At 43.3% G+C, this 26,606-nt stretch overlaps 1 protein-coding gene across 1 annotated transcript; it reads left to right on the forward strand.

Annotated features, from left to right (window-relative positions):
* The first annotated feature begins 330 nt into the window (after window positions 1–330).
* STAG3 (STAG3 cohesin complex component) lies at window positions 331–26,606 on the forward strand. The gene is made up of 33 exons (XM_014797154.2): window positions 331–510; window positions 1,524–1,626; window positions 2,024–2,137; window positions 6,226–6,322; window positions 7,053–7,129; window positions 7,423–7,627; window positions 8,056–8,207; window positions 10,915–10,988; window positions 11,775–11,898; window positions 12,396–12,494; window positions 12,705–12,784; window positions 13,107–13,214; window positions 13,485–13,599; window positions 13,762–13,867; window positions 14,049–14,152; window positions 14,412–14,504; window positions 14,629–14,718; window positions 14,995–15,195; window positions 15,313–15,383; window positions 15,493–15,580; window positions 16,087–16,167; window positions 16,250–16,342; window positions 16,486–16,654; window positions 16,778–16,914; window positions 17,688–17,789; window positions 18,327–18,475; window positions 18,727–18,855; window positions 18,947–19,104; window positions 23,844–24,015; window positions 24,282–24,383; window positions 24,687–24,765; window positions 25,851–25,910; window positions 26,183–26,606. The coding sequence occupies exons 1-33, from the start codon at window positions 341–343 to the stop codon at window positions 26,189–26,191; spliced, it is 3,711 nt and encodes a 1,236-aa protein (XP_014652640.1). The 5' UTR covers window positions 331–340; the 3' UTR covers window positions 26,192–26,606.

Below are 26,606 nucleotides of genomic sequence, written 5' to 3' on the forward strand. Positions count from 1 at the left end.
TGTATTTTCGGGGTTTTTGTTTTAACGCGCGAGCTGGTTCCCTTGCACCAGGTGATTGGCGCTTCCGAAGCCCGGGCGAGGGCTCTGCTTTAAGCTGCTCTGCTGTGTGCCTGGCCCTGTGCTTGGAGAGCGGCCCGAAGCCGGGCGCGGCGCCTGGGGCGGGCGAGTCTTTAGTCCCCCGATGCCTTAGGTCAAGACTCTTGGCCTTATATTTTTGTGGGTGCTCTCGCCCCCCGAGTTCCAGAGCAGTTCTCTTGGAAAGAAAGGGGCTGGGTGGGGCTGCGCTGGAGAAGTGGTGGGGTAGGAGCCGTCTCCTCTCTCTTCCCCCAGCTGGACCAGCATGCCTACCCTGCGGTCTTCCTCCTCCCTGCCCCAGAGCGCCTCTTCCCCAAGCGGTGTGTCCTCCCCGCTGCGGAGAGCAGTGCGAGGGGGACAGAGGGGCTTGCCTGCGTCTAGTCCATCTGTCACCATGCCCCGTGGTGACAGGGACTCGGACCACGCTCCCGAGGGGTAAGTGGAGTTGGGGAGAAATTGTTCCCTTGTCTGGCTTTCTCCTCTATCTGCCTGTGACTGACTGTATGAAAACATGAGATGCTGTACTGCTTCAGAACCGTGACCCCCCTCAACTCTGCCTGCTGTTTTTTGGCTGCCCTACGTCCTATAGGCACCAAGAGTAATCATCGTGTTCTAAATTCATTATGCTTTAAGCCTTTTTTGAACCCATTTGTCTGTTCTGCATGTACAACCACTGGTGGGGGCCCGGAGGTGGGGAAGGGGAAGAAAAGAATTCATTATTTGTTGCCTGACAAATGGTATATACTTTTTAGTTGGTGTCTTGTAGTTCCTTTATTTGGGGATTTTGTAAACAGGTCCATTTATCCTTATCTGTTATTGTTTATGAGTTTATTCTGTGAAGTTTACAATAGTATATCTTGTGTTTTTTTATCTTTCCAGGAAAAAAATAATCTCATACAAGATCTGATTTATCCCCTGGTTATTTTAATTGGTCTCCTCTGAATCATTTCTGCTTCTGTCAGTGCTACTGTTGGGGACCAGATTATATCTATGTTATAAAATTAACTCTAGTCAATAAGACATGTGAATTTGTTTCAAGGTTTGAAGTTTAACTCCAGGCACATGTTAATCTCCTGTTTATGTATGAGTAATATTTGACTCGCAGAGCCCTGCTGATTTTTCTCCACCTGGCAGTGATTGCTCTGCCTGCTGAAGTGAATGTCATTTGATTTTCTTATTCAGAGAAAATAGTAGGAAGGGGTTGGCTTTCACCCATCTCAGTTCCTCATTCTTCATCTCCATTGCTGTATTCAAGTGCAAGTTTTCTTTTAAGACTTTGTCCCTACTTCCTGGTAACAGTAAGCTCGTCTCTTCTTAAAGAAAATCTGAATATATTTTTCTAGTGGAGAGGGGGTACAGATAGAGACAAAGAGAAATTATAATTTATTTACCCTTTTATGTGGAGAGATTGGGGTGTTGTATCTAAGGAGAACCACGCTCCCTCATAGGGATAGTGATTCTTTGTCAGCTGATGAAGGCAGTGACTTTGAAGACAGCTTGAGACGCAGTATGAAGAAGAGAGCAGCAAAACGACCACTCAAAACAACCCCAGTGAGTCAGTCAGTTTTGTTTTGTTTTTGACCCTGGTCTGGGAAGTGGCAAAAGAAAACTTAGAAGAGGCTCAGGTGATATGTTTGATGAAAAGGCAAGGCTTAAAGAGTGTTAAGGGACAGAAGTAGGAAGAAGGCAAATTTTGACGAGAAAACAATAAGATTAGAGGGTGTTAGAATATAGAGGAACAGGAATGGAGCTAAGGGACTTTTTAAAAGGAGACAAAGTTAGAAGTAATGAAGTTCACAGTATAAAAATCAGTTATTTCAGATCTGAGTCAGTAGCTCAAGCTCTGTGGAATTGGCAGCTTCAGTCTACCTGTGTGGTGGTGATGAGAGCAAGTGTTAACATCACTTTCACTTTTTAAAAATATTTGTGATCTCTTTATACTTATTAGGTGGCAAAACAACCAAAGAAGGGGTCCCAAATGGTGCGTCGTGGCCAGAAAGAGTCAGAGCCACAAGCCAGTGATCTCTTTGATGCTGTGAAAGCTGCCAAAAGTGACATGCAGGTAAAACAGTGTCTCACCTCTGTTTCTTGATACCATCTCACCCTCTGTGGAGTAGAAAGATAAGGAGAAGTGTCTAGAAACTTGGTTTAATATGGACATTGTAGTGAATATAAGCTATATATCAGGAAAGACAGATAAGACTATGGAGTGAATCCTTGAAGTGATATAAGGGAGACCTTGGGTGAGAGAGAATCTTCCTTTCCTAAAAGTATCACAGGATCGATTTTGCCTTTATTGATTGATGGAGGAGGCAAGGAGAGGTATTGGATAATCTTGAGAGAAAGCTTGGATATGCATGGCAGTTTGTTCACCCTTGTCACATTTTAGCTCCACTTTGACACTTATACCTAATTCTTTTTTTCCTCTCCACATTTCTTTTTCTGTAATTTTATTGTAATTCTATTGTCGTCTAAAAGTGTATAAGGCTTACATGTAATTTTAAATTTTTCAAATGATCACCCAGATCTCTAGCCCCAGCTCAAGAAATAAGACATTAATAGTACTGTAGAGGCCCTTGTGTATCTTCTCTCCACCATACCCCCACAGTCCCCTCACTGCCCAGAGATGACCACTAGAGTGAATTTTCTGTTAATCATTCCCTTGTCTTTCATTATAGTTTTATCACCAATGAATGTGTTCCTTAATTTAAATAAATGAATCATTCTTTGTGTAGTTTTGTGACTTAATTATTTCAGTTGTTTGGTGTTCACCCATATTGGTGTGTAATGTAGACTTTTATGGTTTTTAGGAAAGTTTTAAATTTTCAAACGTATGGAGTTTTTCTATTTCTATTTCTGTTATTGATTTCTAACTTGATCGCATTGTAGTCAGAAAACGTGGTTCTTGAAACTTAGAGAAGCTTTCTGACCTAGCATTTAGTCGATTTGCAAAACTATTTTACACGTGCTTGAAGAGGTTATGTGTTCTCCAGTTGTTGGGTACAGTGTTCTCTTGGGTGAGATCAAAAGTGTTAAATGCGATACTGCTTTGATATTTCTACTGAGTTTTTTGGGGGGGGGTTATTCTGTTTGATATATCAATTACAGGGAGAGATGTGTTAAAAATCTACAAAGGTGACTTTTTCAATTACTCCTTTGGTATTCATGCCCATCTTTGCCTTAAATATTTTAAGGCTTTGTTTCCTGGTAAATTGAACCTTTTTTTGTTTTATACTGACACTCTTTTTTTTTTTTATATTTTATTTCTTTAATTTTTTTTTTTTTGCGGGGAAGATCAGCCCTGAGCTAACATCCATCTGAGGAAGACCAGCTCTGAGCTAACATCTATTGCCAGTCTTCCTCCTTTTTTTCCCTTTTTCTCCCCAAAGCCCCAGTAGATAGTTGTATGTTATAGTTGCACGTCCTTCTAATTGCTGTATGTGGGACGCGGCCTCAGCATGGCCTGACAAGCAGTGTGTCAGGGCACGCCTGGGATCTGAACACGGGCCACCAGTAGCGGAGCGCACGCACTTAACTGCTAAGCCACGGGGCCAGCCCCGACTGACACTCTTATCTTTATACTTTAAGACAAAATATTGTTTTGTTTTAACATATCTATACTAGCTTTGTTTTTGGTTGGTATTTGCCTAGTATCTTTTTCTGTCCTTTTACTTTGAATCTTTCATGTATGTTTGGAGTCACCTGCATACAGCATATATCTGGATTCTGTTCTTTAATCCATGCTGCTCATTTCTCCTTTAAAGAGAATTTAATTCACTTAACGTTTATTGTCACTACTGATTATTTGAATTTATTTCTACCATTTTATGTGCTTTCACTTTGTGTGTGTGTGTGTGTGTGTGTGTGTGTGTGTGTGAGTGAGTGTGTGAGGAAGATCGGCCCTGAGCTAATATCTGCCAGTCCTTCTCTTTTTGCTGGGGAAGACTGGACCTGGGCTAACATCCATGCCTATCTTCCTCCACTTTGTATGGGATGGCACCACAGCATGGCCTGCCAAGCGGTGCGTCGGTGCGTGCCTGGGATCCGAACCAGTGAACCCCAGGCCGCCGCAGCGGAGCACGTGCAGTTAACTGCTTGCGCCACTGGGGCGGCTCCTATGTGCTTTCACTTTATCTTGCCTTTTCTGTTTCTTTTTCCCCTCTCCTTGCTTGCTTTTGGATTTCTGTCTTCTACAAGGACCTAAGCACATTTTAATTCCAATTGACCCTTCCAACTTATATCATGTTGTACAGTGTTTTAGTTCTGTCCATGCCCCTTCTCTCAATGAAGTAGACGTTACTGTTTTATACAATGTTTGTTTATATTTAGCTACATTTTCATCATTTTCTTTTTTCACCATTCCTTCTCAAATCTTCTATACAGAATCATTCTCTTGCTGTTCAAAGTTTATCCTTTAAAATTTCCTTTAGATGGAGTTTATTGACAAACCCATTTTTTTTGCTCATATGAAATGTGTTTTACCCTTGTTCTTGAAAGATTGTTTGCTGGGTATAGAATTCTAAGATGGCTTTTTTTCTCTCAGCATTTTAAAAAGATTATTTCGCTGACTTCACTTATTGCTGCTGCAAGTCAGCTATCAGTCTAAGTGATGTCTAATACAACAGTTTGTAACAATGGAAATGTTCTGTATCACCAGTGTTTAGTACAGTATCCACTAGCCGTATTTGACTATTGAGGGCTTGGAATGTGGCTGATGTGACTGAAGAACTGAATTTTTAATTTTTATTTGATTTAATTTTATAATAGCCACATATGGCTAGGAGCTAATGTATTTGTGCAAATATAATTTGTTAATGTTTTTGTTTGTAAGTGTTAAATGCAAATCCTTTGTAAGTGACCGCTTTTTGCTTTGACTGTTTTTAAGACTTTTTTTGCTTTTGTGTTCTGATATTTTATAGGATATTTATAGGTGTAAATTTTCTTTTTATTTGTCATGCTTGAGATCCATTAGCTTCTAGGCTTTGCAGATTGGTGTCTTTCAGCAACTATGGAAAATTCTTTTTAAATATTGCCTCTTTCTCACTCTATTCTTCTAGAATTCAATTAGACATCATTAGAACTTCTCACTCTATTCTTCATGTCTCTTAGTAGCTCCTTCATTATTTCTGTTAGTCTCTATGGGCTGCATTGTGGATAATTTCTTTGACTTAATCTTCTTGTTCACTCATTTTCTGTTCTGTGTCCGATCTGCTTTTAATCCATTCATTGAAGTTTTAAATTTTATTTATAATATTTTCCACTTCTACAAATTTTGTTTGGCCCTTTTCAAAATTGATTGTTGTTCTGCTTTCAAGATTCTCTTTTTATTTCTGTAATCACAGTTAGCATAATAACTTTATAATCTGTAGTAATGCTAGTGTCTGAAGTCTGTGAGTATAATTCCGCTGTTTTTTCTGCTAATTCTTTCAGTGCCTTGTTTCTTTACTAGGTTTTACTGTGAGCTGCTCATTTTCCGTGGAGCTCTATATGTTGGAATTCTTTGGGGCCTGGGTTGAAGGTGGGTTTTAAGAGAGGAACCTGTGTTTGCTTCTGGTAGTTGAGTGGGGACACTCCAGAATCATTTTTAATTAAATTCTCTGATTGAGATTATTCTGATCGTTTAGGTAGCGTGGGCTGAAAATCCAGACTTGAGAGCTGGTTTATGGTTATGAATTCTCAAGAGAGAATTCTGTTTTTCCCCTCCACCTCACACTAAGGTCATAGCAAGCTAGTTTTCTTGCTATCCCCTACTGATGTGTAGATTTATTGCTCATTCTTCCTTTTATGAGGATATGACTGTTTGCAGGACCCAGCTTTGTGCAGGAGCCTCCTTTTGGACTGCTCTTCTTAGAAAGCCCTCAGGGTCTGTCTCTAGTGTTCTGCATTCCATGTGGTCATCTGGACAGAAAGCCAGAGTTCCCATCATTTCATGGATCCCTCAGGGCAAAAGTCAGCTTGCTTGTCTCCCAGGATTGCTGCCTCATTTTTGGCCTATATGAAATTTTACCTTTCATTCCAGTTCAGCAATACATTTTAAAAGATGTTTTTAATATTTTAATCAGAAGTTAGGTGCTTCAATTGGGAAGGTCATACAGGATTTCTAATCTGTCATATTTCCAGAAATAAAAATCATCCATATTGTTTTCCTAGTCTTTGGTGGATGAGTGGCTGGATAGCTACAAGCAAGACCAGGATGCAGGATTCCTGGAGCTCATTAACTTTTTCATCCGATCTTGTGGATGTAAAGGTGAGGAAACTCCTACCCCTTTCTAATCCCCAGCTTTTTGCTCCTATGTTATGAAACTTTTCCTCCATTTAAATGAGTAGGATTAGGCATTTCCTAAATAAAGGCAGAAGGTAAAGCATAAGAAAAGTTTGTTATTTAACTACGTTGTGGATTTGGTGAATAAGGAAGTGACCCAGTAGGAAACTATGTTGGTTTGGAGATAAGACCCTTTGAGGAAAAATAACTAATCATGCTAATGCAATGATAATAATATTCACAAATTTGAAAATGGACCATCTAACACCTTTTAGTCTTCCTTTCTCTAGATGAAATATTCTTTTATTTTCTTATTCCTTAGTTCTCAGCCACTTTATCCCATATTTCTTTACTGAAGCTGTGGACCCCCAGATCCCCAGAGTCCATGATCTAATTTATTAAGACACATAGTGTCAAGCAGGTTGTATTATAAGAATCTGGAATCGGTGTAGTTGTATTGCTTTCTTTGGTTTTTGTTTGGATTTTTTTTTAACCGTAGTTTTCCACTGATGGTTCCTTTGGGTTTTCTAGAGAAGTTGCCATATAGCAGATACACGGTTAGATGGTAGCAGATTTATGACTAGGATTCAGGTCTTCTGATTCCCCACCTAAGCTCTTTTCAGTATATTCCCCAGCTCATCTTCAGATGTATGTGTAAATGGTCGTGGTGTCCTGTTATTTTCCTTGTAAGTACCTCATCTCCTCCATTCCTCAGGCACTGTGACCCCAGAGATGTTCAAGAAGATGTCCAACTCGGAGATCATCCGGCACTTAACAGAACAGTTTAATGAGGTGGAGAAAGATCCAGGATCCTCTTGCCACTCTTATTTCAAATACAAGGCCCATTATCCTTCTTTCTGAGTTTGGGAAATAGGATAACTTTTAGAAGGAGGAGTTAAATCTCTTGGGGGTGAGAGGGACCCATATATATTATCTGAATATACCTCTAGAGTTGAGATTAGCCGGAAATGAGGTATAACAGAGATACATTTTTACTGTACGATTGGATTTTTGACATCAGAAGTCCCTGTGGCTTCATAGACCTGGTAATAAGTTTCCCATTGTTTTCATAAACCCTTCTGTAGGACTCAGGAGACTATCCCCTGACAGCTCCAGGTCCATCCTGGAAGAAGTTCCAGGGCAGCTTCTGTGAATTTGTGAGGACATTGGTCTTTCGGTGCCAATATGGCCTCCTCTATGATGGCTTCCCTATGGACAACCTCATCGCCCTGCTCACTGGCCTCTCAGACTCCCAAGTCCGTGCCTTCCGTCACACTAGCACCCTGGCTGGTAAGCACTCATTTTACTCTGTAAATGTTCTCCTGGGAATTGGTAGGACTTTCCTCTGTTCTGCAGTCCTGAACCTTCTTTCCAATCTGCATCTTAGGTCTTTACTTCAAGGCCATGCTTCTTTTATCCCAGACCTCAGTCCAGTTTCTCACTAGTGGAATTGTAAAAAGGGATGGGTCACAGTGACAATTTCCAGCCTTACCATGTTTCTCATAGCTCACCACTGGAAATATGCTGAGGATTAAAAGAAGACCAGAAGAGTTAGGTAGGAAAAAAAGTCCACTCCAGAACAGTCAGTCATAGGATTTTAGGGTCACCCTGTTCTAGCTTTTCATTTTCGCTGCTCTTTTTTTCTTTCTTTCTTGAACCTACTGTTCCTCCTCTGACTCAAATAATGATTCCCTTATCTTATTTTTCATGCCTCAAAGCCATGACGCTAATGACCTCCCTGGTAAGAGTTGCCCTCCAACTGAGTGTGCACAAAGACTACAATCACCGTCAGTATGAGGCTGAACGAAACAAGGGGCCAGGACAGAGAGCACCTGAACGGCTGGAGAGCCTGTTGGAGAAACGCACAGAGGTGAGAAGTGCTCCCTGTTTCTTCCCTCCCTCTCTCCCAGCTTCCTTTCGTCCATTGCTGCCGCAGCCCACTTAATCAGTCCCCAAGCACTTCTCTCTAGTAAGGCACAGGCGCTCAAGCAGCCATTCAGATCACGAATAGTGGAGTTGGGCAATAGTTTAATAGACCCATTCTGTCAGAGGTCATTGCATGTTCATCTTGTTTCTGGGATGTGGGCTCAATAAATCCACTTCTAATTTAGAGTAGATTTTCTATTTCTTTGTAATTCCACTTTTGCTTGGTTTCCATTGTCTACATTCATTACCAGAAGTGTTTTAAGTGTTGTGTCTGCATCTCATGCAAAGAGTTAAGTTTTGACTTCCTAGTCAGATGTACAGTGTGCAGGTCACCACAGGAAACTAAAGGCCAACCACTGTTGAGGGAGGCCAAGTTTTCAAGGAATGGAAAGGGCACAGGCCTTTCAATTACTCTTGAGTTTAAATTCTGTTCCAATTAGCTACTAGCTCCATGGCCTTATGTAACCTCTAAGCTTCAGTACCATCTCTTTAAAAGGGGGATAATTCCAGGCTGGTCCCGTGGCATTAGTGGTTAAGTTCGGCGCGCTCTGCTTCAGCGGCCAGAGGTCGCCTGTTGAGATTCTGGATGTGGACCTAGCACTCATCAGCCATGCTTAGGCAGCAACCGACATACAAAATAGAGGAAGATTGGCACAGATGTTAACTCAGGGCTGATCTTCCTCAAGCAAAAAAAAGAGGAAGATTAGCAATAGATGTTAGCTTAGGGTAAAGCTTCCTCACCAAAAAAAAAGGGGGGGAGGATAATTTTACCTTTTTGTGAAGATTAAATGAGATGATGAGTAAATTGCCAAGCCTGGCACATAGTAGGTACTTGCTTTGTTTCTTTTTAAACTTAAAGACAACCACTGGAAGACATAAGCCCCAACAAAATCTTTTACACTGATTAAACCTTCAAGAGCTATGTCTATCATGAGACTAAGACTAATCCCCCTGCCTCAGTATCTGAGACTACTCCACCATGAGATTGGCCGGACTCACTAGGTCTTACTGTACCAACTGACTGTTTTCCCAGTCCTCACAAAAGATCTCTTCTCTGCTAAAGCATTAGAGAAGGAAAATTTCTACTTCCTCACTTTTTTTTTTTTTTTTTTTGCTATTTTCACTGCCAGTATGATCTTAAACCTTATATATATTAGGTCTGTCTCAGATCTTAAATTATGTTCAGTAATATGAATCTTTTTTTTTTTGATTTCTCTAGGCTCTTGCTTCATCAGTTTTCATTCCCCTTTTTGTCTTTAACCTCTCCCTTCCCACTCTTTTCTTCTCTTCACTTAATAAATGTATATAGGCCCTTGAAGCTTCCCTTCACTCTTCTCTATGAGTTACTCCATTTCTATCCTTCCTTTTAGTATTTCCTTACTTCCTTAATATCCAAATAAATGTTTTTTGCTACCCAGCTTCTATCCTCATTTTTCTTTGAAATTATTCTCCCCAAACCAGTGACTCCTAATCCTTGTGGCTGATGGCCTTTTCTCAATCTCTGTTTTCCAAACTTCCGTGGAATTTGGTACTGATGACCCACCTTTCCTCCTTCCCTCCTTCTTCCTTTTCTTTTAAATATGAAGTTTTTCAAACTTTCAGAAAAATAGAGACACTGGTAGAATGAACACTATATACAAATTATCTAGATTTAACAACTAATATTTAACCATATTTGCTTCATCTGTTTTTTGCTATTTTATAGTAAATTATGGACATACTGATATTTCAACCTAAAGACTTAAATATGTCTTCGAAAAAATGACATGTTTCTGCATAATCCCAGTACCATTTTCACATCCAAAAATATTAACAGTGATTCTCTAATATTTTCTAATCCCAATTAGTATTTAAATTTCCCCATTTGTCCTCAGAGTGCCTTTTATATCTGGTTAATTCCAACCAGGAGTTAATTAAGGACTGCATTGTATTTGGTGGTTGTGTTTTTTTAAGTCTCTTTTACTTATACAGAACTTCTGTCTCCCCCCATTTTTCCCCAGTATATTGATTTATTGATGAGGTAGGGTCAGTTGTCTTAGAGAATGTTCCCTTATAATTCTGCTTTCTTGGTATCTCTTATTCATCTAATCCAGGGTTTCTCAACAATGGCACTATTGACATTGGGAGGCTGTCATGGCATTGCAGGATGTTTAGCAGCATTTCTGGCCTCTACCCACTAGATGGCAGTAGTACTTTCCCCCAGTTGTGACAACCAGAAATGTCTTCAGACATTGCTAAATGTCCCCTGGGGTGTCCCTAGTTGAGAAGCACTAATCTAATTTCTTCCTTCTACTTTCATTTGTTCCACTTCTTCTATCAAACAAACTATTAAAAATTCATTTTCCCAATTATTGTTAGTCAAAAACATATGTAACTACCAGCTAGGGCCTCTGAATAGCCAAAGATAGGCAAAATAATCAGACACAGAGGGAATGTTATTTTCTCCAAACACAAAAAAACCTCTGAGGCATTAGTTGACTATAAGGCTTCTTCTAGAATTAGAAGGTTTAAAAAGGCACATAGGACACCACGGGTTCAGATTGTGTCCAGTAATAAATAGAAAGTAGGTGGAAGTCATACTTTTCTATATTTCTGTGGCCTTATGCTGTTGGGGTACAAGAGAAATTGACCTATTCCTCCCTGTCCTTCAGCTTCAGGAACATCAAGAGGAGATTGAGGGGATGATGAATGCCCTCTTCAGGGGAGTCTTTGTACATCGGTACAGGTGAGTTAATGGGTTCCTCTTGTTGAAGCAGCTGGTCCTTGGTTATGGCATCTGTAGAAGTAACAAGGCCCCCTCCTAACCTTGAGTTATTTGGTTAGTCCCAGAGCTGATGCAGTTATAGCAAAAACTCTTTAACAATAAATGTTTCAAATTAGTAAGGTTTATTTTATCCCCACCTGCAAAGGATCTTGTAAGCTCTTCTGGGAGAGAAAATAAGAAGATAAGGCATTGCTGAGTATTCTTCCTCAGCTTTGCCCAAGACTTCCCTTCCCCCATCTTCCTGGAGCTGGAGACTTGGGAGGACAAGAGCAGAGAGCCAAAAGGCAGGGCTTTTCTGAGGGTATGCAGCTTGGCAAACCTTTTCCTAGCCCAGCCTGCTGTTTCACTGTGCTTAAAGGCAGGGGAGTTTTACTCTGTTCAAGACACTAGTAGAATTAAGAAGAGCGTCGGTATTTGTTTCTCACTCTTACCTAGATTTCAACTTCTGCCTTTCCAGAACCCTTCTGCTGATTTAATCTTTTCTTGAAGTGGAATTAAATAAAACACACTTGATTTGGCCAACAGTTAAATTAACTTCCAAAATCAGTTTTTAAAAGAGGCATGGAGGATAAGTTCAACCACTTTATGGGCTGGTTACAGAAACTGTTTACTTTTTGATATATTGTATTTACATTGGGAGGAGGAAATGAAAGGCCTGATACATGATGTTTAGTAAAGAAAATAGATTCTTCTATTACAGGGAGATATCTGGTAGGATGGAAAGTGAGTTTGTCTCTCTGTGCCTAGGGATGTCCTTCCTGAGATCCGTGCTATCTGCATCGAGGAGATTGGGTCTTGGATGCAAAGCTACAGTACCTCTTTTCTCACTGACAGCTATTTAAAATATATTGGCTGGACCCTGCATGATAAGGTGAGAATCGAGTCAGTCTCCTTTCCCCTCTTCCCTGCCCTAGGATGCTTCAGTTTTTCCTGGTCCTGCCACTTAGATGTTTCACTAGTGATCAGTGATCAACCCATCAAGGCACTGAACCTTGAAACTCCCCCAATATTGGGGAGGGGTAGGATAAGGTCGAAGAGAGAAAGACATATCCAGGAGATGAAATGCCTCAAAACCAGAGTAGAGGGGAGAAAGACTTTCCCTATGAAAAAGCAAGAAAGTTATTGATGGATTGGCAATGCAAGTGCGAGGGTGGTAGCCAGAAGATCCTTTTCATCATGATTGCCAAATTCTGCTGTGATCTTTTTGTTTTTTAAATAAGAAGACGGCTGTTCATTGTCTCTGAGACGTCTCAGAGTCCTCGGTGTAGGGGACACCCAGGCCCAGAATGAGTAATCTGAGAGGGGAATATGGAGGCCCAGTAGGGGTGAGTAGAGGAATAGCACTCGTGTTCCCATCCTCCTCAATAGCATCGAGAAGTCCGTCTGAAGTGCCTGAAGGTTCTAAAAGGACTGTACAGCAACCAGGAATTGACTGCACGCCTGGAGCTCTTTACCAGCCGCTTCAAGGTAAAATTGAGACAAGACTCTTGTGCTTGGTTCTTTCTTGTGGTTCTTGTTTCCCCACCTCATCTTTCCACTTCTGTTGCTTTTATATATCTGTAGCTATCCCAGCATCTGCTTTTATACCCTCTTTTTAGGAATCTTTCAAATTTCAAGAGAACATGATGTTTTGGGACAGATAAAATGAGGTATTGAGTGATATTCTCCTTCCTACAGGACCGGATGGTTTCCATGGTCATGGACCGCGAGTATGATGTGGCAGTGGAGGCCGTCAGGTTACTAACACTTATCCTTAAGTGAGTCCTGGAAGTGGGGAGGCAGACATCTCAGACTTTTTCCTTTCCAGCTTCAGACAGGCTCCTCAAGAGTTCTGTCTCTCCACCTATTATAGGTTGACTCTTCCTTATGTACAAGTTGAAAGACAGGTCATTCCTGAGTTTTCCGGGGGGAAAGTTTCTTGTCTCCTCTAACTCTCCATACTCCTCTGTCTTCCATTCTTCATTTAAAAGTTCTTTGTGAGTTAATCCTCATTACTTTTGCCTCTTTTTGTTTCTAGCCTTAGTGGTGCTAGAAGACAGTATCCGTGGCCACCTGCTCTTTCTCCTTTTCTCTTGGCAGGAACATGGAAGGGGTGCTTACAGATGCAGACTGTGAAAGCGTCTACCCTGTTGTATATGCCTCTAACCGAGCCCTGGCCTCTGCTGCAGGGGAATTTCTGTACTGGAAGTGAGTGGGCCTCCTTTCCTTTGTTCCTTTAACACCATCCTCTGTTTTTTTCTATCCCTCATCTGCTGCTGCTCTTCCTAAGGACTCTTCATACCTATTAAAGTCTCTTTTGATGTCTCCTTTCTCCTCTTAACTCCTTGAAGCTTTCCTTAGCTCTGCACCTCTTCTTCCCTTATATCTCTCCTTGGACTGTTTCTTCCCTCCATGGTAATTTATGCCACTCCTTATTTCTTCCTTTGCTGTGCTCCTCCCCTGTGTCCCTTCTACTAGGCTCTTCTACCCTGAGTGTGAGACAAGAATGATGGGTGGGAGAGAGCAACGCCGAAGCCCTGGTGCCCAGAGGACTTTCTTCCACCTTCTGCTGTCCTTCTTTGTGGAGAGTGAGGTGATGTATGGAAAGGAGCTATTTGGCTCTTGTGCATAAGATCTGCAGGCAGAGAAGGATGAGAGCTGGCACTATGGGAAGGAGAGACCTGGTTAATCAGTAGCCATTTCCTAGAGTTTTTTAATGTGGCTTCAGTAACCTAATGTTTACCTTCTTCCACAGCTCCATGACCATGCAGCTTACTTAGTAGACAGCCTGTGGGACTGTGCAGGGTCTCAGCTGAAGAACTGGGAGAGTCTGACAAGCCTTCTGCTGGAGAAGGACCAGAGTATGTGCCACATGGTAGCCAGGGGAGGGGAACTTGCACCTCCTAGTAGGACACCAGGAGAGATTTCTTTCCTGACTTGTAAAAGACATAGGTGTCATTGGCAGTGGGAGCGCCTGGAGGACTGGGAGATGGAGGGTGGCTAATCTCTGATTCTGTGTTTTTCATCTTCCTGCCAACCCAGACCTGGGCGATGTGCAGGAGAGCACGCTGATAGAAATCCTCGTGTCCAGTGTCCAGCAAGCTTCAGAGGGTCACCCACCTGTGGGGCGGGTCACTGGGAGAAAGGTATAGCATGAAGAGTGGGTTGGGTTGGTTAGCAATACTAAATCCAGACAAGTATTGTCCATCCATATCCTCAAGTCTTGGGTTAGGGTGCCCCTCAAAGAATTCCGTTTCCAACAAAATGAAATCTGAAAGGAGCTGGTCAATTCTCTTTTCCTACCTGGCACATAAGATTGTGGGGAGAACGGGTACACGTACATACCCTCTGGACCTGGTGTTTCTCCACGCCTCCTCCCCCAGCCCCAAATGATTCTATTTCCAGGGCTTAACCCCTAAAGAACGTAAGATCCAAGCCAATGACAAAGTGAAGCTGACTGAGCACCTCATCCCTCTGCTACCCCAGCTACTGGCCAAGGTAGAGCTGCCCCACTGTTCAGCATCTGGGAATGAGTGGGTGAAAGGAATGGCGTCCAATCAGGAATGGGAGTAAGAATTAGCAATGTATCAGCTAGTAAGTAGGTCTCCCTTTCAATCACCAGTTCTCAGCTGATGCAGAGAAGGTTGCTCCCCTGCTCCAGCTTCTCAACTACTTTGACCTCAACATCTACTGCACCAGGCGCTTGGAGAAGGTGAGGAGTGAGGAAGATATATTTCCTATACCTTGCTGCTTTCCTGCTAGAACCAAAGATTCTATTGCCAGTATCTTGTTCTTCTCAAGAACCTGGGTTCCAGAAAATCAGTAAGCCTTCCCTTTTTTAGGCATCTTATCCTTGAAGTTTAATGCTTTCAATCCTGTTTCTTATCTCCCCCAGCATTCCTTCCCTCCTCTCCCCTCCCAACCCAGAAGAGTTGTCCTCCCTACCTCTCCCACAACACTATCTTCTCCCACCTTTTTTTTCTGTCAGCACCTGGAGCTGTTCTTGCAGCAACTCCAGGAGGTGGTGGTGAAGCACGCAGAGCCAGCGGTGCTTGACGCTGGCGCTCACGCCCTCTATCTGCTCTGTAATCCTGAGTTCACTTTCTTCAGCCGGGTGGACTTTGCCCGCAGCCAGCTGGTAGATCTGCTGACTGACCGCTTCCAGCAGGAACTTGAAGAGCTGCTGCAGGTAGGAACTGGGGCTGAATGATGGGACACCGCAAACTCAGATGGGAGAGGACCAGAAGATGGGGAACATGGTGAGTTCTTGGGAAGATCCCATTCATGGACCTTATTTTTTCCTCAGTCATCCTTCCTGGATGAAGATGAGGTATATAGTCTGGCAGCCACTCTGAAGCGCCTCTCTGCCTTCTACAAGTGAGTGAGTGGCTTGCCTCCTGCTCCGTCTCCTATTTGTAGTGGTATCTGTGGAGTTGGTTCCTCCCATTCTGTTCCACTGTAACGTTTCCCTCTCCTCACCCTCAAGTGCTCATGACCTAACTCGCTGGGAGCTCTATGAGCCATGCTACCGACTTCTCCGGAAGGCTGTGGACACAGGAGAGGTTCCTCACCAGGCAAGTAGACAAGTTGGAGACGTGGAGACAGGAGAGGAGTTTTTCAGGGCCGTGTGTCCTAGGTGGCCAACTCTCCCAGGTGGCCAGTCCCAGGGATGTGGAGTAGACACGAGGGGAAGATCACGTGTGTGCCATTTCTTCCATTCCACTCTTGGAAAGTGAACTCGACTTTCCAGTGCCTGAAAATGGGTGTCTTCTCTGGTTTCCTTGGAGTCAAGGATGATATTGAGGGATACTAGGAGACTTCAAATAAATTAGGGAGAGGTGGCATTCCTACCCAGGTTAGAATTCTCTGAAGATTATCTGGATTCAGTTCTTTTCCACCAGAAAAGGAATTGGGTCTATCCTAATCTCATTTTCTCTTCTTCACTGCTTTTGTCTCTCTTCACTGCTGTGTGTGTCTGCCTGTCTGTCTCTCTCTCTCTCTCTCTCTTCTTTTTCTCCCTCCCAACTGCCCCTCTCTCTCCTGACCCATCCCTCATTTTTGTAACATTTGGTTGTTACAGGTGATCCTGCCAGCCTTGACACTTGTTTATTTTTCCATTCTCTGGACACTAACCCACATTTCTGGATCAGGTGCTTCCCAGGTGAATATGGGTTTGAGTAGGGGGAACAGGAATGGAGGAGCCTGCATCTTCATTCCTTCCCCTCAAGCCACTGTCTCCACAGAAGCAGCTGTTGAGTTTGAAGGGCAGGATGGTTGCCTTCTGCGAACTCTGCCAGAGTTGCCTCTCAGATGTGGATCCTGAAATCCAGGAGCAGGTGAGCCTTTATTCAGGTGGGACTAAGGAGGCAGGTCTCCCCCCATGGTCTGAGGAACCCCATTCTAAGAAGAAATTAGCTATGTAATTTTTATCTTGGTCAATATTCTGTCCTTTTTAAGCATTCTTTTTTTTCTCCAACAGGCTTTTGTCTTATTAAGTGATCTGCTTCTCATCTTCAGCCCTCAGATGATTGTAGGGGGACGTGATTTCCTTAGGCCCCTTGTCTTTTTTCCTGAAGCCACTCTCCAGTCTGAGCTAGCCAGTTTCCTCATGGACCATGTCTTCATCCAGCCTGGAGAACTGGGCAGTGGTACAGGGGCTGTATACCTGGGGCTCAGGGAGGGTTTGGGGTTTGGGCCTGCCTTGGGCATTTAGGGCAGGAGGCCCAAACCTGTGGTTCTGATATTTCCATTCTGTATTTGATGTGAGCCAGGTCATTCCCAGGAGGATCATTTAAAGATAGAGCAGCTGCACCAGCGGCGCCGCCTCCTGGCTGGGTTCTGCAAGCTGTTGATTTATGGGGTGCTGGAGATGGATGCGGCCTCAGATGTTTTCAAACATTACAACAAGGTCCAGTGAGGCACCAAGTTGAACACAGCCGTGACTTCAGACCCTGTAGAGCTACAGAAAGGAGGGTGGGGAAGATGGTGGTATCAAGCTTAAAGGAGAAGTAGGAGGGAAAGGCCAATAGGAGTGTAGAATAAAGGGATGAAGAAAAGAGAGTTAGTGATAAATAATTATGGAGAAAAAGCTGTTAGGAGGAAGAAATTCATTGGAAGGGAAATATCTTATTCTTCCTGTCCAGAAATCTTTTTTTTTTTTTTTCCTGTGAACCCAGTTTATGTAGTGGGAATGTAAGAAGGAAAAAAAGAATGGAAGAGGGATCAGTCCTCACAAAAGGTTTCCTCAACCCACCATTCTATTGATTTCTGTTTATTGAGCACCTGCTATGGTCCAAGCACCATTCCAGGCACTAATGACACAGCAGTGAACAAAACAGAAAAGTTCCTGCTTCATGGAGCTTCGTTCTAGTGGGGCGAGACAACTAGTGAAGGGTTCAGTGTTGGAAGAGAGTGGGCCCTGGCAGGCTTAGTACCCTTCTTCTCCAAGAAATGGGCTCAGGGCAGAGTTTCTTCCCTTATTTGTCTAAACTGTGATTTCTTTTGGGTTTTGCTTCTCTTGGTTAGAGATGAGGTCTAGTCTGAGTTATTTTATGCTTAAGTACATTTCCCTATGTGAGGCAGTTTGGAAGGAAACATGATTAGGGATGTGAAGGAAGAAAGAAAACAGAAACTGTCTTTTCCTTTGGTCAAATGTTATCTTCTCCGTTTCCTCTCCCTCAGTTCTACAATGATTATGGTGACATTATCAAGGAAACATTAACTAGAGCAAGGCAGATTGACCGAAGTCATTGTTCCCGAATCCTGCTGCTGAGCCTCAAGCAGGTACTCCCTTCTGCCTAGAGTGCCTGTCAGACCCATGACGTGCCCCTTCCCGTAGTCCGCAAACTCTCTGTCCACCCCCAGCCGTGTAGAATGTGAGATCCTTCAGAGCAGGAACTTTCTAATTTATTTTGACTCTTACTTTACATGACAATCTCCTTCACAACTAATAGACCCGCAGAAAGTACTTTTTGACTGACTGGGCAGTTTCCACTCCAACCCCATAGAAATCCAGCAGTCACTTAGGACATGGGAGCACCATTAATAAAGTGATAGGGAATTCCTGATTTTTTCCTGGACTGTTCTCTCTCAGCCTCTTCAGTTACTACAGACATTTTTATTTATTGTTAAAGAGCAGGGGTGAAGGCTTTCTCTGTTGGAGGGGGTCAGGGTTAAGGCCAGTGTCTTAGAGGAAAGAGTAAAAATAGCAGATGGCATCCCAAGCGCTTTAGAATTTCTGGGCAGAGAAGGGAATGCTGTTCTTCTCTTAATCTGCCTTGTTCCTCTCTTTCCCGAATGTACCATGTTTCCTGGATACAGTTATATACAGAACTGCTGCAGGAACAGGGACCCCAGGGCTTGAATGAGCTTCCAGCCTTCAGTGAGATGAGGGACCTGGCCCGGAGGTTTGCCTTGAGCTTTGGACCCCAGCAGCTACAGAACCGTGACCTTATGGTCATGCTACACAAGTAAGGAACTATTGATTGGAAGTCAAGGTACTTGAATCTTCCTGAGAGGGCTGAGCCAGAGGCTCGGGGAGTGTACAGGGAGAGCTGGGTGTGAGGATAAGCATGTTGAGAGGTAGAAGTTGGGTTGGCAGGTAGGTATGCTGTGGGAGGCAAGCTGGGTACAGGGGGAGGATGCACTTGGACAGGATGCCTCAACCCTGGGAGGGAAGTGGGAAGGGACCATCTTCCTAAAATAGTTCTGTTCAACCAAGGGAAGGCATCAAGTTCTCCTTGTCCGAGCTCCCTCCAGCTGGCTCCTCCAGTCAGCCCCCAAATCTAGCATTCCTGGAGCTCCTTTCAGAGTTTTCCCCCCGACTCTTCCATCCGGACAAGCAGCTACTGTAAGTTAGTAGGTGAATGGATAAAGGTGTGGATTAGGGAAGAAGGGCCTGGTGAGGGCCCAGTGACCACTTCATCCCACCCCTTCCTTAGACTCTCCTACCTGGAAAAGTGTCTGCAGCAAGTCTCCCAGGCACCTGGCCATGCCTGGGGTCCAGTCACCACCTACTGCCGCTCCCTCAGCCCTGTAGAGAACACAGCAGAGGCCAGCCTTCAGGGCTATCCCCGCTCCAAGAAGAGGCGCATTGAAGGTAAAGTGCTGTGTTATGTATGCTGTGTGTATGGATATCAGCATACTCAGCACTACTTCTTTTATCGCCACTACCTAGATAAGCAGTTTGTGGTCTTTTACCTCCTTTGAACTTTTCCCTTTGGTCAAATAAAAAATATTTCAAAGTATTTCTGCTGTCATTATGGGTACTCATTTCTTCAAGGTTTATCTAGTCAACTAAAAATAAGAAACCTCTATGAAAAATCAAATAGAAACTAATGATAAAACCAAAGATTGAACTAAGAAATCTGTGCATTTAGAAATCTGTACATTTCCTTGACATCATAATCTGTTATTTATCAAATTTTCAAGATTTTACACAACCTTCATGATTTTTTACCTTCAGATCACTACCTGTCTTATAATTTACCTGAGATTTTTTCTTTAAACTGATTTTCCTTTTTTATGTAGTTTCATCTTAAGTGATAATATCCTAGAAATCACAAGTTTGATGTGTTAGTATGTTTTCTAGTGTACATTTAAAAATATCAGTTGTCATTCTCCATTCTCCCTGTTACCAAGCAAGGGCTCACTGCCCGATGCACATAAAGAGCCAATTATTATAGTATCAGCCTTTGAGAGAAGAAAAGGAGCTTTATTTGCGAGATCTATCTGCAAAGAGATAGGAGAGATGTGCTCTGAGATCTGTCTTCTCAATCCGGGGCGTGGGGCAAAATTTATGGGAAGAAGGGCAGGGCGGTCTGAAGTGTGGAGATAGATGATTGAAGGTGAGGAGAAGTGAGGTAATTGATGACCTGCGCAAGCACAGTCAAGCTTTGTGGCCTTTCCTAGGATGCATGTTCCCAGAGCGGTGGTGGTAGCATGATCTGAGGGTGGAGTTTTTAGCTCCTTGACTTCAAAAAAGTAAGTTATTGAGCATTTGCACAGTATTTGATGGGTTGGTGTCAGCTGGCCTGAAGTGGACAAGGAGGACTCTCAGTTCCTGAAAGACAACTCAATTACTTTGTTGATAAGATGGGGTCAGTTGAACTGATCCTAGAGGGCCGGTGGTTACATCCCCATTCACTCATCTCCTTCCTATCTTTGGATTTGCCTAGACATTTCATGTAAATGGACTACAGTATGTGGCCTTGTTATCTAATTTCTTTAACTCAGCATAATGTTTTCAAGGTTTCTCCATGCTTCAGCATATATCAGTACCTCATACCATTTTATGGCCAAATAATATTCTACTGTACGGATATGCCATGTTTAATTTATCTCTTCATCAGTTGATTGACATTTGGATTTTTTCCACTTTTTGACTTATGCATAATGCTGCCATGGACGTTCATGTACCAGTTTTTGTTTGGATATATGTTTTCAGTTCTCTTGAGATACACCTAGGAGGGAAATTACTGGATCATATGGTAACTCTGTGTTTAACTTTTTGAGGAACTACCAAACTGTTTTCCAAAGTGCCTTAATCATTTTACCATTCCAGCAAAAGTGTGCGGGGCCCCCAGTTTCTCCATATTCTTACCAACACTTGTTATTATCTTTTTTATTTTATTCATCTCCTATGGCTGTGAATTGGTATCTCATTGTGGTTTAAATTTGCATTTCCCTTATAACTAATAATGTTGAGCATTTTTTCACATGCTTATTGGCTAATTGTATATCTTTGGAGAAATGTCTTCAAATTGTTTGCTTGTTTTTAAATTGAGTTGTCTTTTTATTTTGAGTTGTAAGAGTTCTTGATATATTTTAGATACAGATCCCTTTTCAGATATCTGGTATACAAAAATTTTCTCCCATTCTGTAGGTTGTCTTTGTTTTTTTTTTTTTTGACATCTTTTTTTGTGTGTGTGTGAGGAAGATCAGCCCTGAGCTAACATCCATGCTAATCCTCCTCTTTTTGCTGAGGAAGACCAGCTCTGAGCTGACATCCATTGCCAATCCTCGTCCTTTTTTCCCCCCAAAGCTCCAGTAGATAGTTGTATGTCATAGTTGCACATCCTTCTAGTTGCTGTATGTGGGACGCGGCCTCAGCATGGCCGGAGAAGCGGTGCGTCGGTGCGTGCCCGGGATCCGAACCTGGGCTGCCAGTAGTGGAGCGCGCACACTTAACTGCTAAGCCACGGGGCCGGCCCTGTCTTTGTTTTCTTGATGATGTCCTTTGAAACACAAGAGTTCTTAATTTTGATAAAATCTATTTTTTCTTTTGTTGTTTGTACTTTTTGTGTCATATCTTAAGAAATTATTGCCTGGGGCTGCCTGGTGGTGCAAGCGGTTAAGTGCGCGCGTTCCGCTGCGCTGGCCTGGGGTTCGCGGATTCAGATCCCGGTTGTGCACCGATGCACCGCTTGTCAGGCCATGCTGTGGCGGCGTCCCATATAAAGTGGAGGAAGATGGGCATGGATGTTAGCCCAGGGCCAGTCTTCCTCAGCAAAAAGAGGAAGATTGGCAGATGTTAGCTCAGGGCCGATCTTCCTCACAAAAAAAAAGAAAAAAGAAATCGTTGCCTAATCCCAAGTCACAGAGATTTACTCCTATTTTTTCTTCAAGAGTTTTCTTGTTTTACCTTTTACATTTAGGTCTGTGATCCATCTTGAGTTAATTTTTGTATATGGTGTGAGGTAGAGTATGACTTATTTTTCATGTCTTCTATATACCACCTAAAATTATTCCTTATACCACCAGGAAGCTTTACCTTTAGTCAGTTAACCAAAAAATATTTGTTAAGGGCCTACTATGTGCAAGATACTGTGTTAGGTGTTTTGAAGGCCATGAAGGATCCTCAAGCAGCTTTTCTAATAGGAAAGAGAGAAAAAACATTTATAGAAAATCTGAATTATGAACAGTCACTAGTAATTGATAGGATTTGAAAGGGTTTGACAGATGAATGCTATAGAATTCAGGGAAGGAAGGGATCACTTTATTTAGTTGATTATGAAGACTTTATCAAGATGATGGAATTTAAGCTGGTGCTTGAAAAATGGATTTATAAATAAAATTTATATAAGCTGAACAGAGGAAGAATGAGTATCATGGGCTAGCAGAATAGCACAAGCAAAACATAGCAAGGTATACGTTAGCCAAAGCACACAGATATGTAGATTGGTTTGCCTAGATCAGAGGGTTTGTCAAGGTAGGGTAAAATTGAAAAGATTAGATCCATTGTTCATTCAACAGATATTTTATTGAGCACCATGTGCTGAGAACACAGCAGTGAACAAAAAAAAGTGGTGAGAAGTGGCCAGATTCTGGATACATTTACAGAATACCACTAATAGGACTTTTTGACAGACTGGATGTGGGGTGTAAGACAGAGAGACGAGTTGAGGATGACTCCAAACAAGGATTTTAGCCTGACAGTTGGAAGGATGGAGTTGATACCAACTGAGACGGGGAAGGCTGTAAGAAGATTAGGGCTTTGGTACTGGCCATGTTGGTTGGAGATGTTAGACGGACAACTGGGGATTGGAACCTCGAGTTCAGGGGAAAGGCAAAAGCTTGAGATAAATTTGGGAGTTGGTATTTAAAGGTATGAACCCGAATGGCTAAGGAAGCCAGTGAAGATGGGGAAGAGGTAAGGTCCAAAGGCTGAGCCATGGGGCATTACACCATTAATAGGTTGGGGAGATTAGGAGGATCCACCTGCAGGCCCAAGGTTTCCTCTCTGCTCATGGGTGTGGCTCTTATCTGTTTTCTGTAGCTCTCTGCTTAAACCAGTAGCAGCACACTTTCCACTTACTGGTTTTAGGTGCAAACACGGCCATGGGGAGGGACGGTAATTGGGGATGTGAATATTTACAGTTGACAGATATTGATACCAATTTGACTTACGTTTTAAAATAGCATTACCTGAGTTTTCTGAGACATTTTTGGATTCTTCTCCTCCTCTGTCTTAGATCACTGCAGGAGGGAGTTTCTTAACATTTTGAGCCCCAGGTCTTCCACTTATCCTTCATATCAGGACTATGCTGACGTTGCAGTCGTCTCATTTTTTTTTTTGGCTTTTAGAAAATCCAGTCTTCCATTTTTCTGTTCCTCCTTAGCCCTCATGCTTCCACCCTAGCTTCAGGTCCCAAAACTCTATTGCCGTTTTAAGCTTTTTCTCAAAAAATCTTGAATGACTAGGACCTCAGATGTCTTCACTGATTAGCTGACACCTCTCAGTCTTAGAGAATCTGTCCTCCTCTCACATTCGTGTTCATGTGTTACTGTTTATCTGTGCAATGTATATTTATATCTCTTCCCATCTTTTTTTATTTTGTGAGGAAGATCCGCCCTGAGCTAACATCTGCCAATCCTCCTCTTTTTTGCTGAGGAAGACTGGCCCTGGGCTAACATCCGTGCCCATCTTCCTCCACTTTATATGGGACGCCGCCACAGCATAGCTTGACAAGCAGCGCGTCAGTGTGCGCCTGGGATCCGAACCAGCGAACCCCAGGCCACCGCAGCGGAGCGCACACTTAACTGCTTGTGCCACCAGGCCGGCCCCTCCATCTTGTTTTTTAAGCTATGTAGTAAGTTTTTAACTTGGACAAGTCCTAGATACAATTCTATAAGCCTTACTTTTTAGTACATGGGGCTATACATTTAGTACATAGTGCTAAGCTCATTTGTTAGTCATAACATAATGAGACCATATGGGTTTTCTAGTCTCTCCTTTCTTAACTTTCCCAAACCAAATCCTGGGCAGGTCTTAAAAAAGTAAAAACATCTATGGTGGTACCTGGTCTACAGTTAATATGTGCGTCTGCTTCTTTGCAGGCCCTTCCAGGCGACTCAGAGGGGACATCTCTTCATCCCAGGAGGAAAGCCTACAGCTGAACAGCATCCCACCCACACCCACCCTCACCTCCACAGCTGTGAAGAGTAGGCAGCCCCTGGGAGGGTTGGAAGAGATGGAGGAAGGCGGCTCAGAATTGGAGTTTACCCAGGGGTGAGGGCCAAGGGGAGAATATGGGTGTCTGATTTCCCGGTTTGGTGTCTTGCCATCTGCATCTTGCTGTTTCCGTTCTGTTGTTCCCTCCTGCAGCTCTCCCTCATTCTCAGGTTCTTCTCCAATCCTTTTCCATTTTCTTTAGGTTTAAATTTTCTCTTTTTCCCTACACTCTGAGCTTTGCTCCCCTTTAACGCTGGCCACCTTATCTCCTTTTCTTACCCTTTACGTTTATCCCGTCACTGATCCTACTTCATTCCCAACAGCCAGCCCCTTTCAGGCACCCAGAGGTCAAAGTTCTCAAGCCCACAACATTTCCGGACTCCACTCAACCCTTCAGGTCCTGGTCTGGGCAACCAGCTGACCCGGTGAGCTTTTCTCATCATCTTCTGTCTTCACATCAGGTCTTCACCCACTGTGAGGGAATTCTCCCCTTATCCAATGCTTCTGTGCTGGTGCTTTTGGGACTTGTTTTAACCACAGAACACCTCCTTTCAGGATCATGTGGAACCCTAGTATGTAAAACTGATATAAGTAAGGCTGCTCTGATTGAAGCAGAAGTGGGAACCTAGAACCCTGCTCTACTTACTGCCCACCCCTGTTCCCCTGGGGTGCCTCAGGGGTCCTTAAAGAGCAGTTTGAAAAACTCGACTCTTTGCCACTGCCATCAGACTCAGCCTTATGGAAGAGGACGAAGAAGAGTTAGAAATTCAGAATGAGTCAAGTGAAGAATGGCAATATACAAACAAGGTGAGTGGACCCAACATCCCCTCTCCCTCTGGAACTAGAGGCAGATGTGAGGAACAGAAATTAGAGTAGTTCTTCTTTATCAGTCCTGATGATGCCCGTGTTTCTGAAAGCAGCTTAGGACTTTTTGAAAGAATCACAGAGTAAAAGAGGGAGGTTTGTAAGTTGCTTTGCACTTTGCTTGGACTTTACTTTTAGTTATTAAAGAAATAGGGAAAATAAAAATACCAAAAAGGACTGGAATAGCACTCACCCTCTCAATCCCCAAGTAAGTATTTTGCCTCAGACTCTCCTAAGAATTGAAGGGAGTCCTAGAGCTAGAGATGAAGGGTCATCTAGTCCAGCCTTCCGGCCCGTTCAGTAAGTCTCTTCATAAGGTGCACACAGGCGCACCCCTGCCTTTCCTCCTATCTCCTTAGAGGCCTGCCCCAGCCGCTTTTCCTCCACTTACTCTCTATTTTGCCCTAGCTGCCTGCTTCCCCAGGAGGAAATGCTGCCAGTCTGGTAGGAAGAGCATGGGATTTGAGTGAGGTGACCTGAGAGTCCTCAGTTCCACCACTTTATCAAGCTCATTAACCCCTCTCAACCTCATCTTTAAAATGGAGCTTTTCCACCAAATACAAAGTGAAGGCACCTTATAAACTAAACAGGGTTATGTGTCTGCTGTTGTTCTGCTGCTGCCTTCTCTGCTCTTTGAGGAGGGGAGAAGGATGGAATTGAGCAGACAAATGTAGGTTTTATGCTCAAAAGGAAAAACCAGACAATGACATCTTCAAACCGGAGACTAGAGAGCAAGACCTCTATTAAAATAGTCTACTCCTCAGGAAAAACCCCATTCTCTGGTTCCAAAAATGAATGAATTTAAGGGGCTCAGTTGGTAGGCTAAGAGAGAAGACCCTTCTCTGATGACTCCGGGAAGTCTAGGCCTGAACCTTTCTGCTCACTCTGCCTTTGCTACTCTTCCCTCCCTGACTGCTCCAGGGACCTACCATGGCCCTCGCACTTGTTAGTGTGAGACTGGAAAGGGAGACTGTTCGCCATGTGAGGGAGTGGGGAGCCTTTCTGACTTTTGACCTCATTCTCTCTAGCACTCTTCCTCCAGTGAGCACGGGCGGGACCTCTTAGATTCTACAGAGCTGAACGTTGAGGTGAGCGTCCCCAAAACAGACTCTGGAAGGCAGGTTAAGAGGAGTTATATATCCTTGGGAGATGCTGGTAGGTAACCCATGTACCTGTCAAATAGGTGGAAAGAAAGGCCACGGCCCAGGGTCTGCTGTCTCAACTGTCTCCAGAGGTTTAGGAGTAGCTGTGGGGGGAGGGCAGGAGGAGAATTGTCATCTGGAGGACCTTGCAGTCATCTCTTTGCCCTTTGGTCTGTTGTTAACAACATTGTTTTTTCCTTCCATCTTTCTTGTTGCAGGATTTCTGACATGACTCTGTGCCCCTCCTCATCTCCACACTCCACCCCAGTGACATGACCACTTGGAAAAGGCAAACAGGAGAACAGAGCGAAAGGAACCATTACTTCCAGGCCTCACCCTGGTCTCTGAGGGGAAGGGGAGGTGGGCTTTGCCTTTCTGCTGTAACCTTTCTCTGATGATGTTGGGATAGAGAAGCCTGAAGCCCCCTGTCCTGCTTAATGCACCATGGCTCTGTCCCTCTATGTTTGAACGTACTGCCTATTACCTGCTGTGTTTGGAGGGGTGGGGTCTTCACCTCAGTATTAGAGAGGGGCACTGCCTCCCTATGTTGAGTGGAAATAGCCCAGAAGTTTTCCTGTATTTTTGGAACATCTTTCCCAGCCTCTTTTGTGCCCTAGTGATTAGCTCAATAAATATGTTTGA

The sequence above is a fragment of the Ceratotherium simum genome, chromosome 26, assembly GCF_057802395.1.
Source record: "Ceratotherium simum simum isolate JZ-2026a chromosome 26, ASM5780239v1, whole genome shotgun sequence".
Taxonomy (NCBI): domain Eukaryota; kingdom Metazoa; phylum Chordata; class Mammalia; order Perissodactyla; family Rhinocerotidae; genus Ceratotherium; species Ceratotherium simum.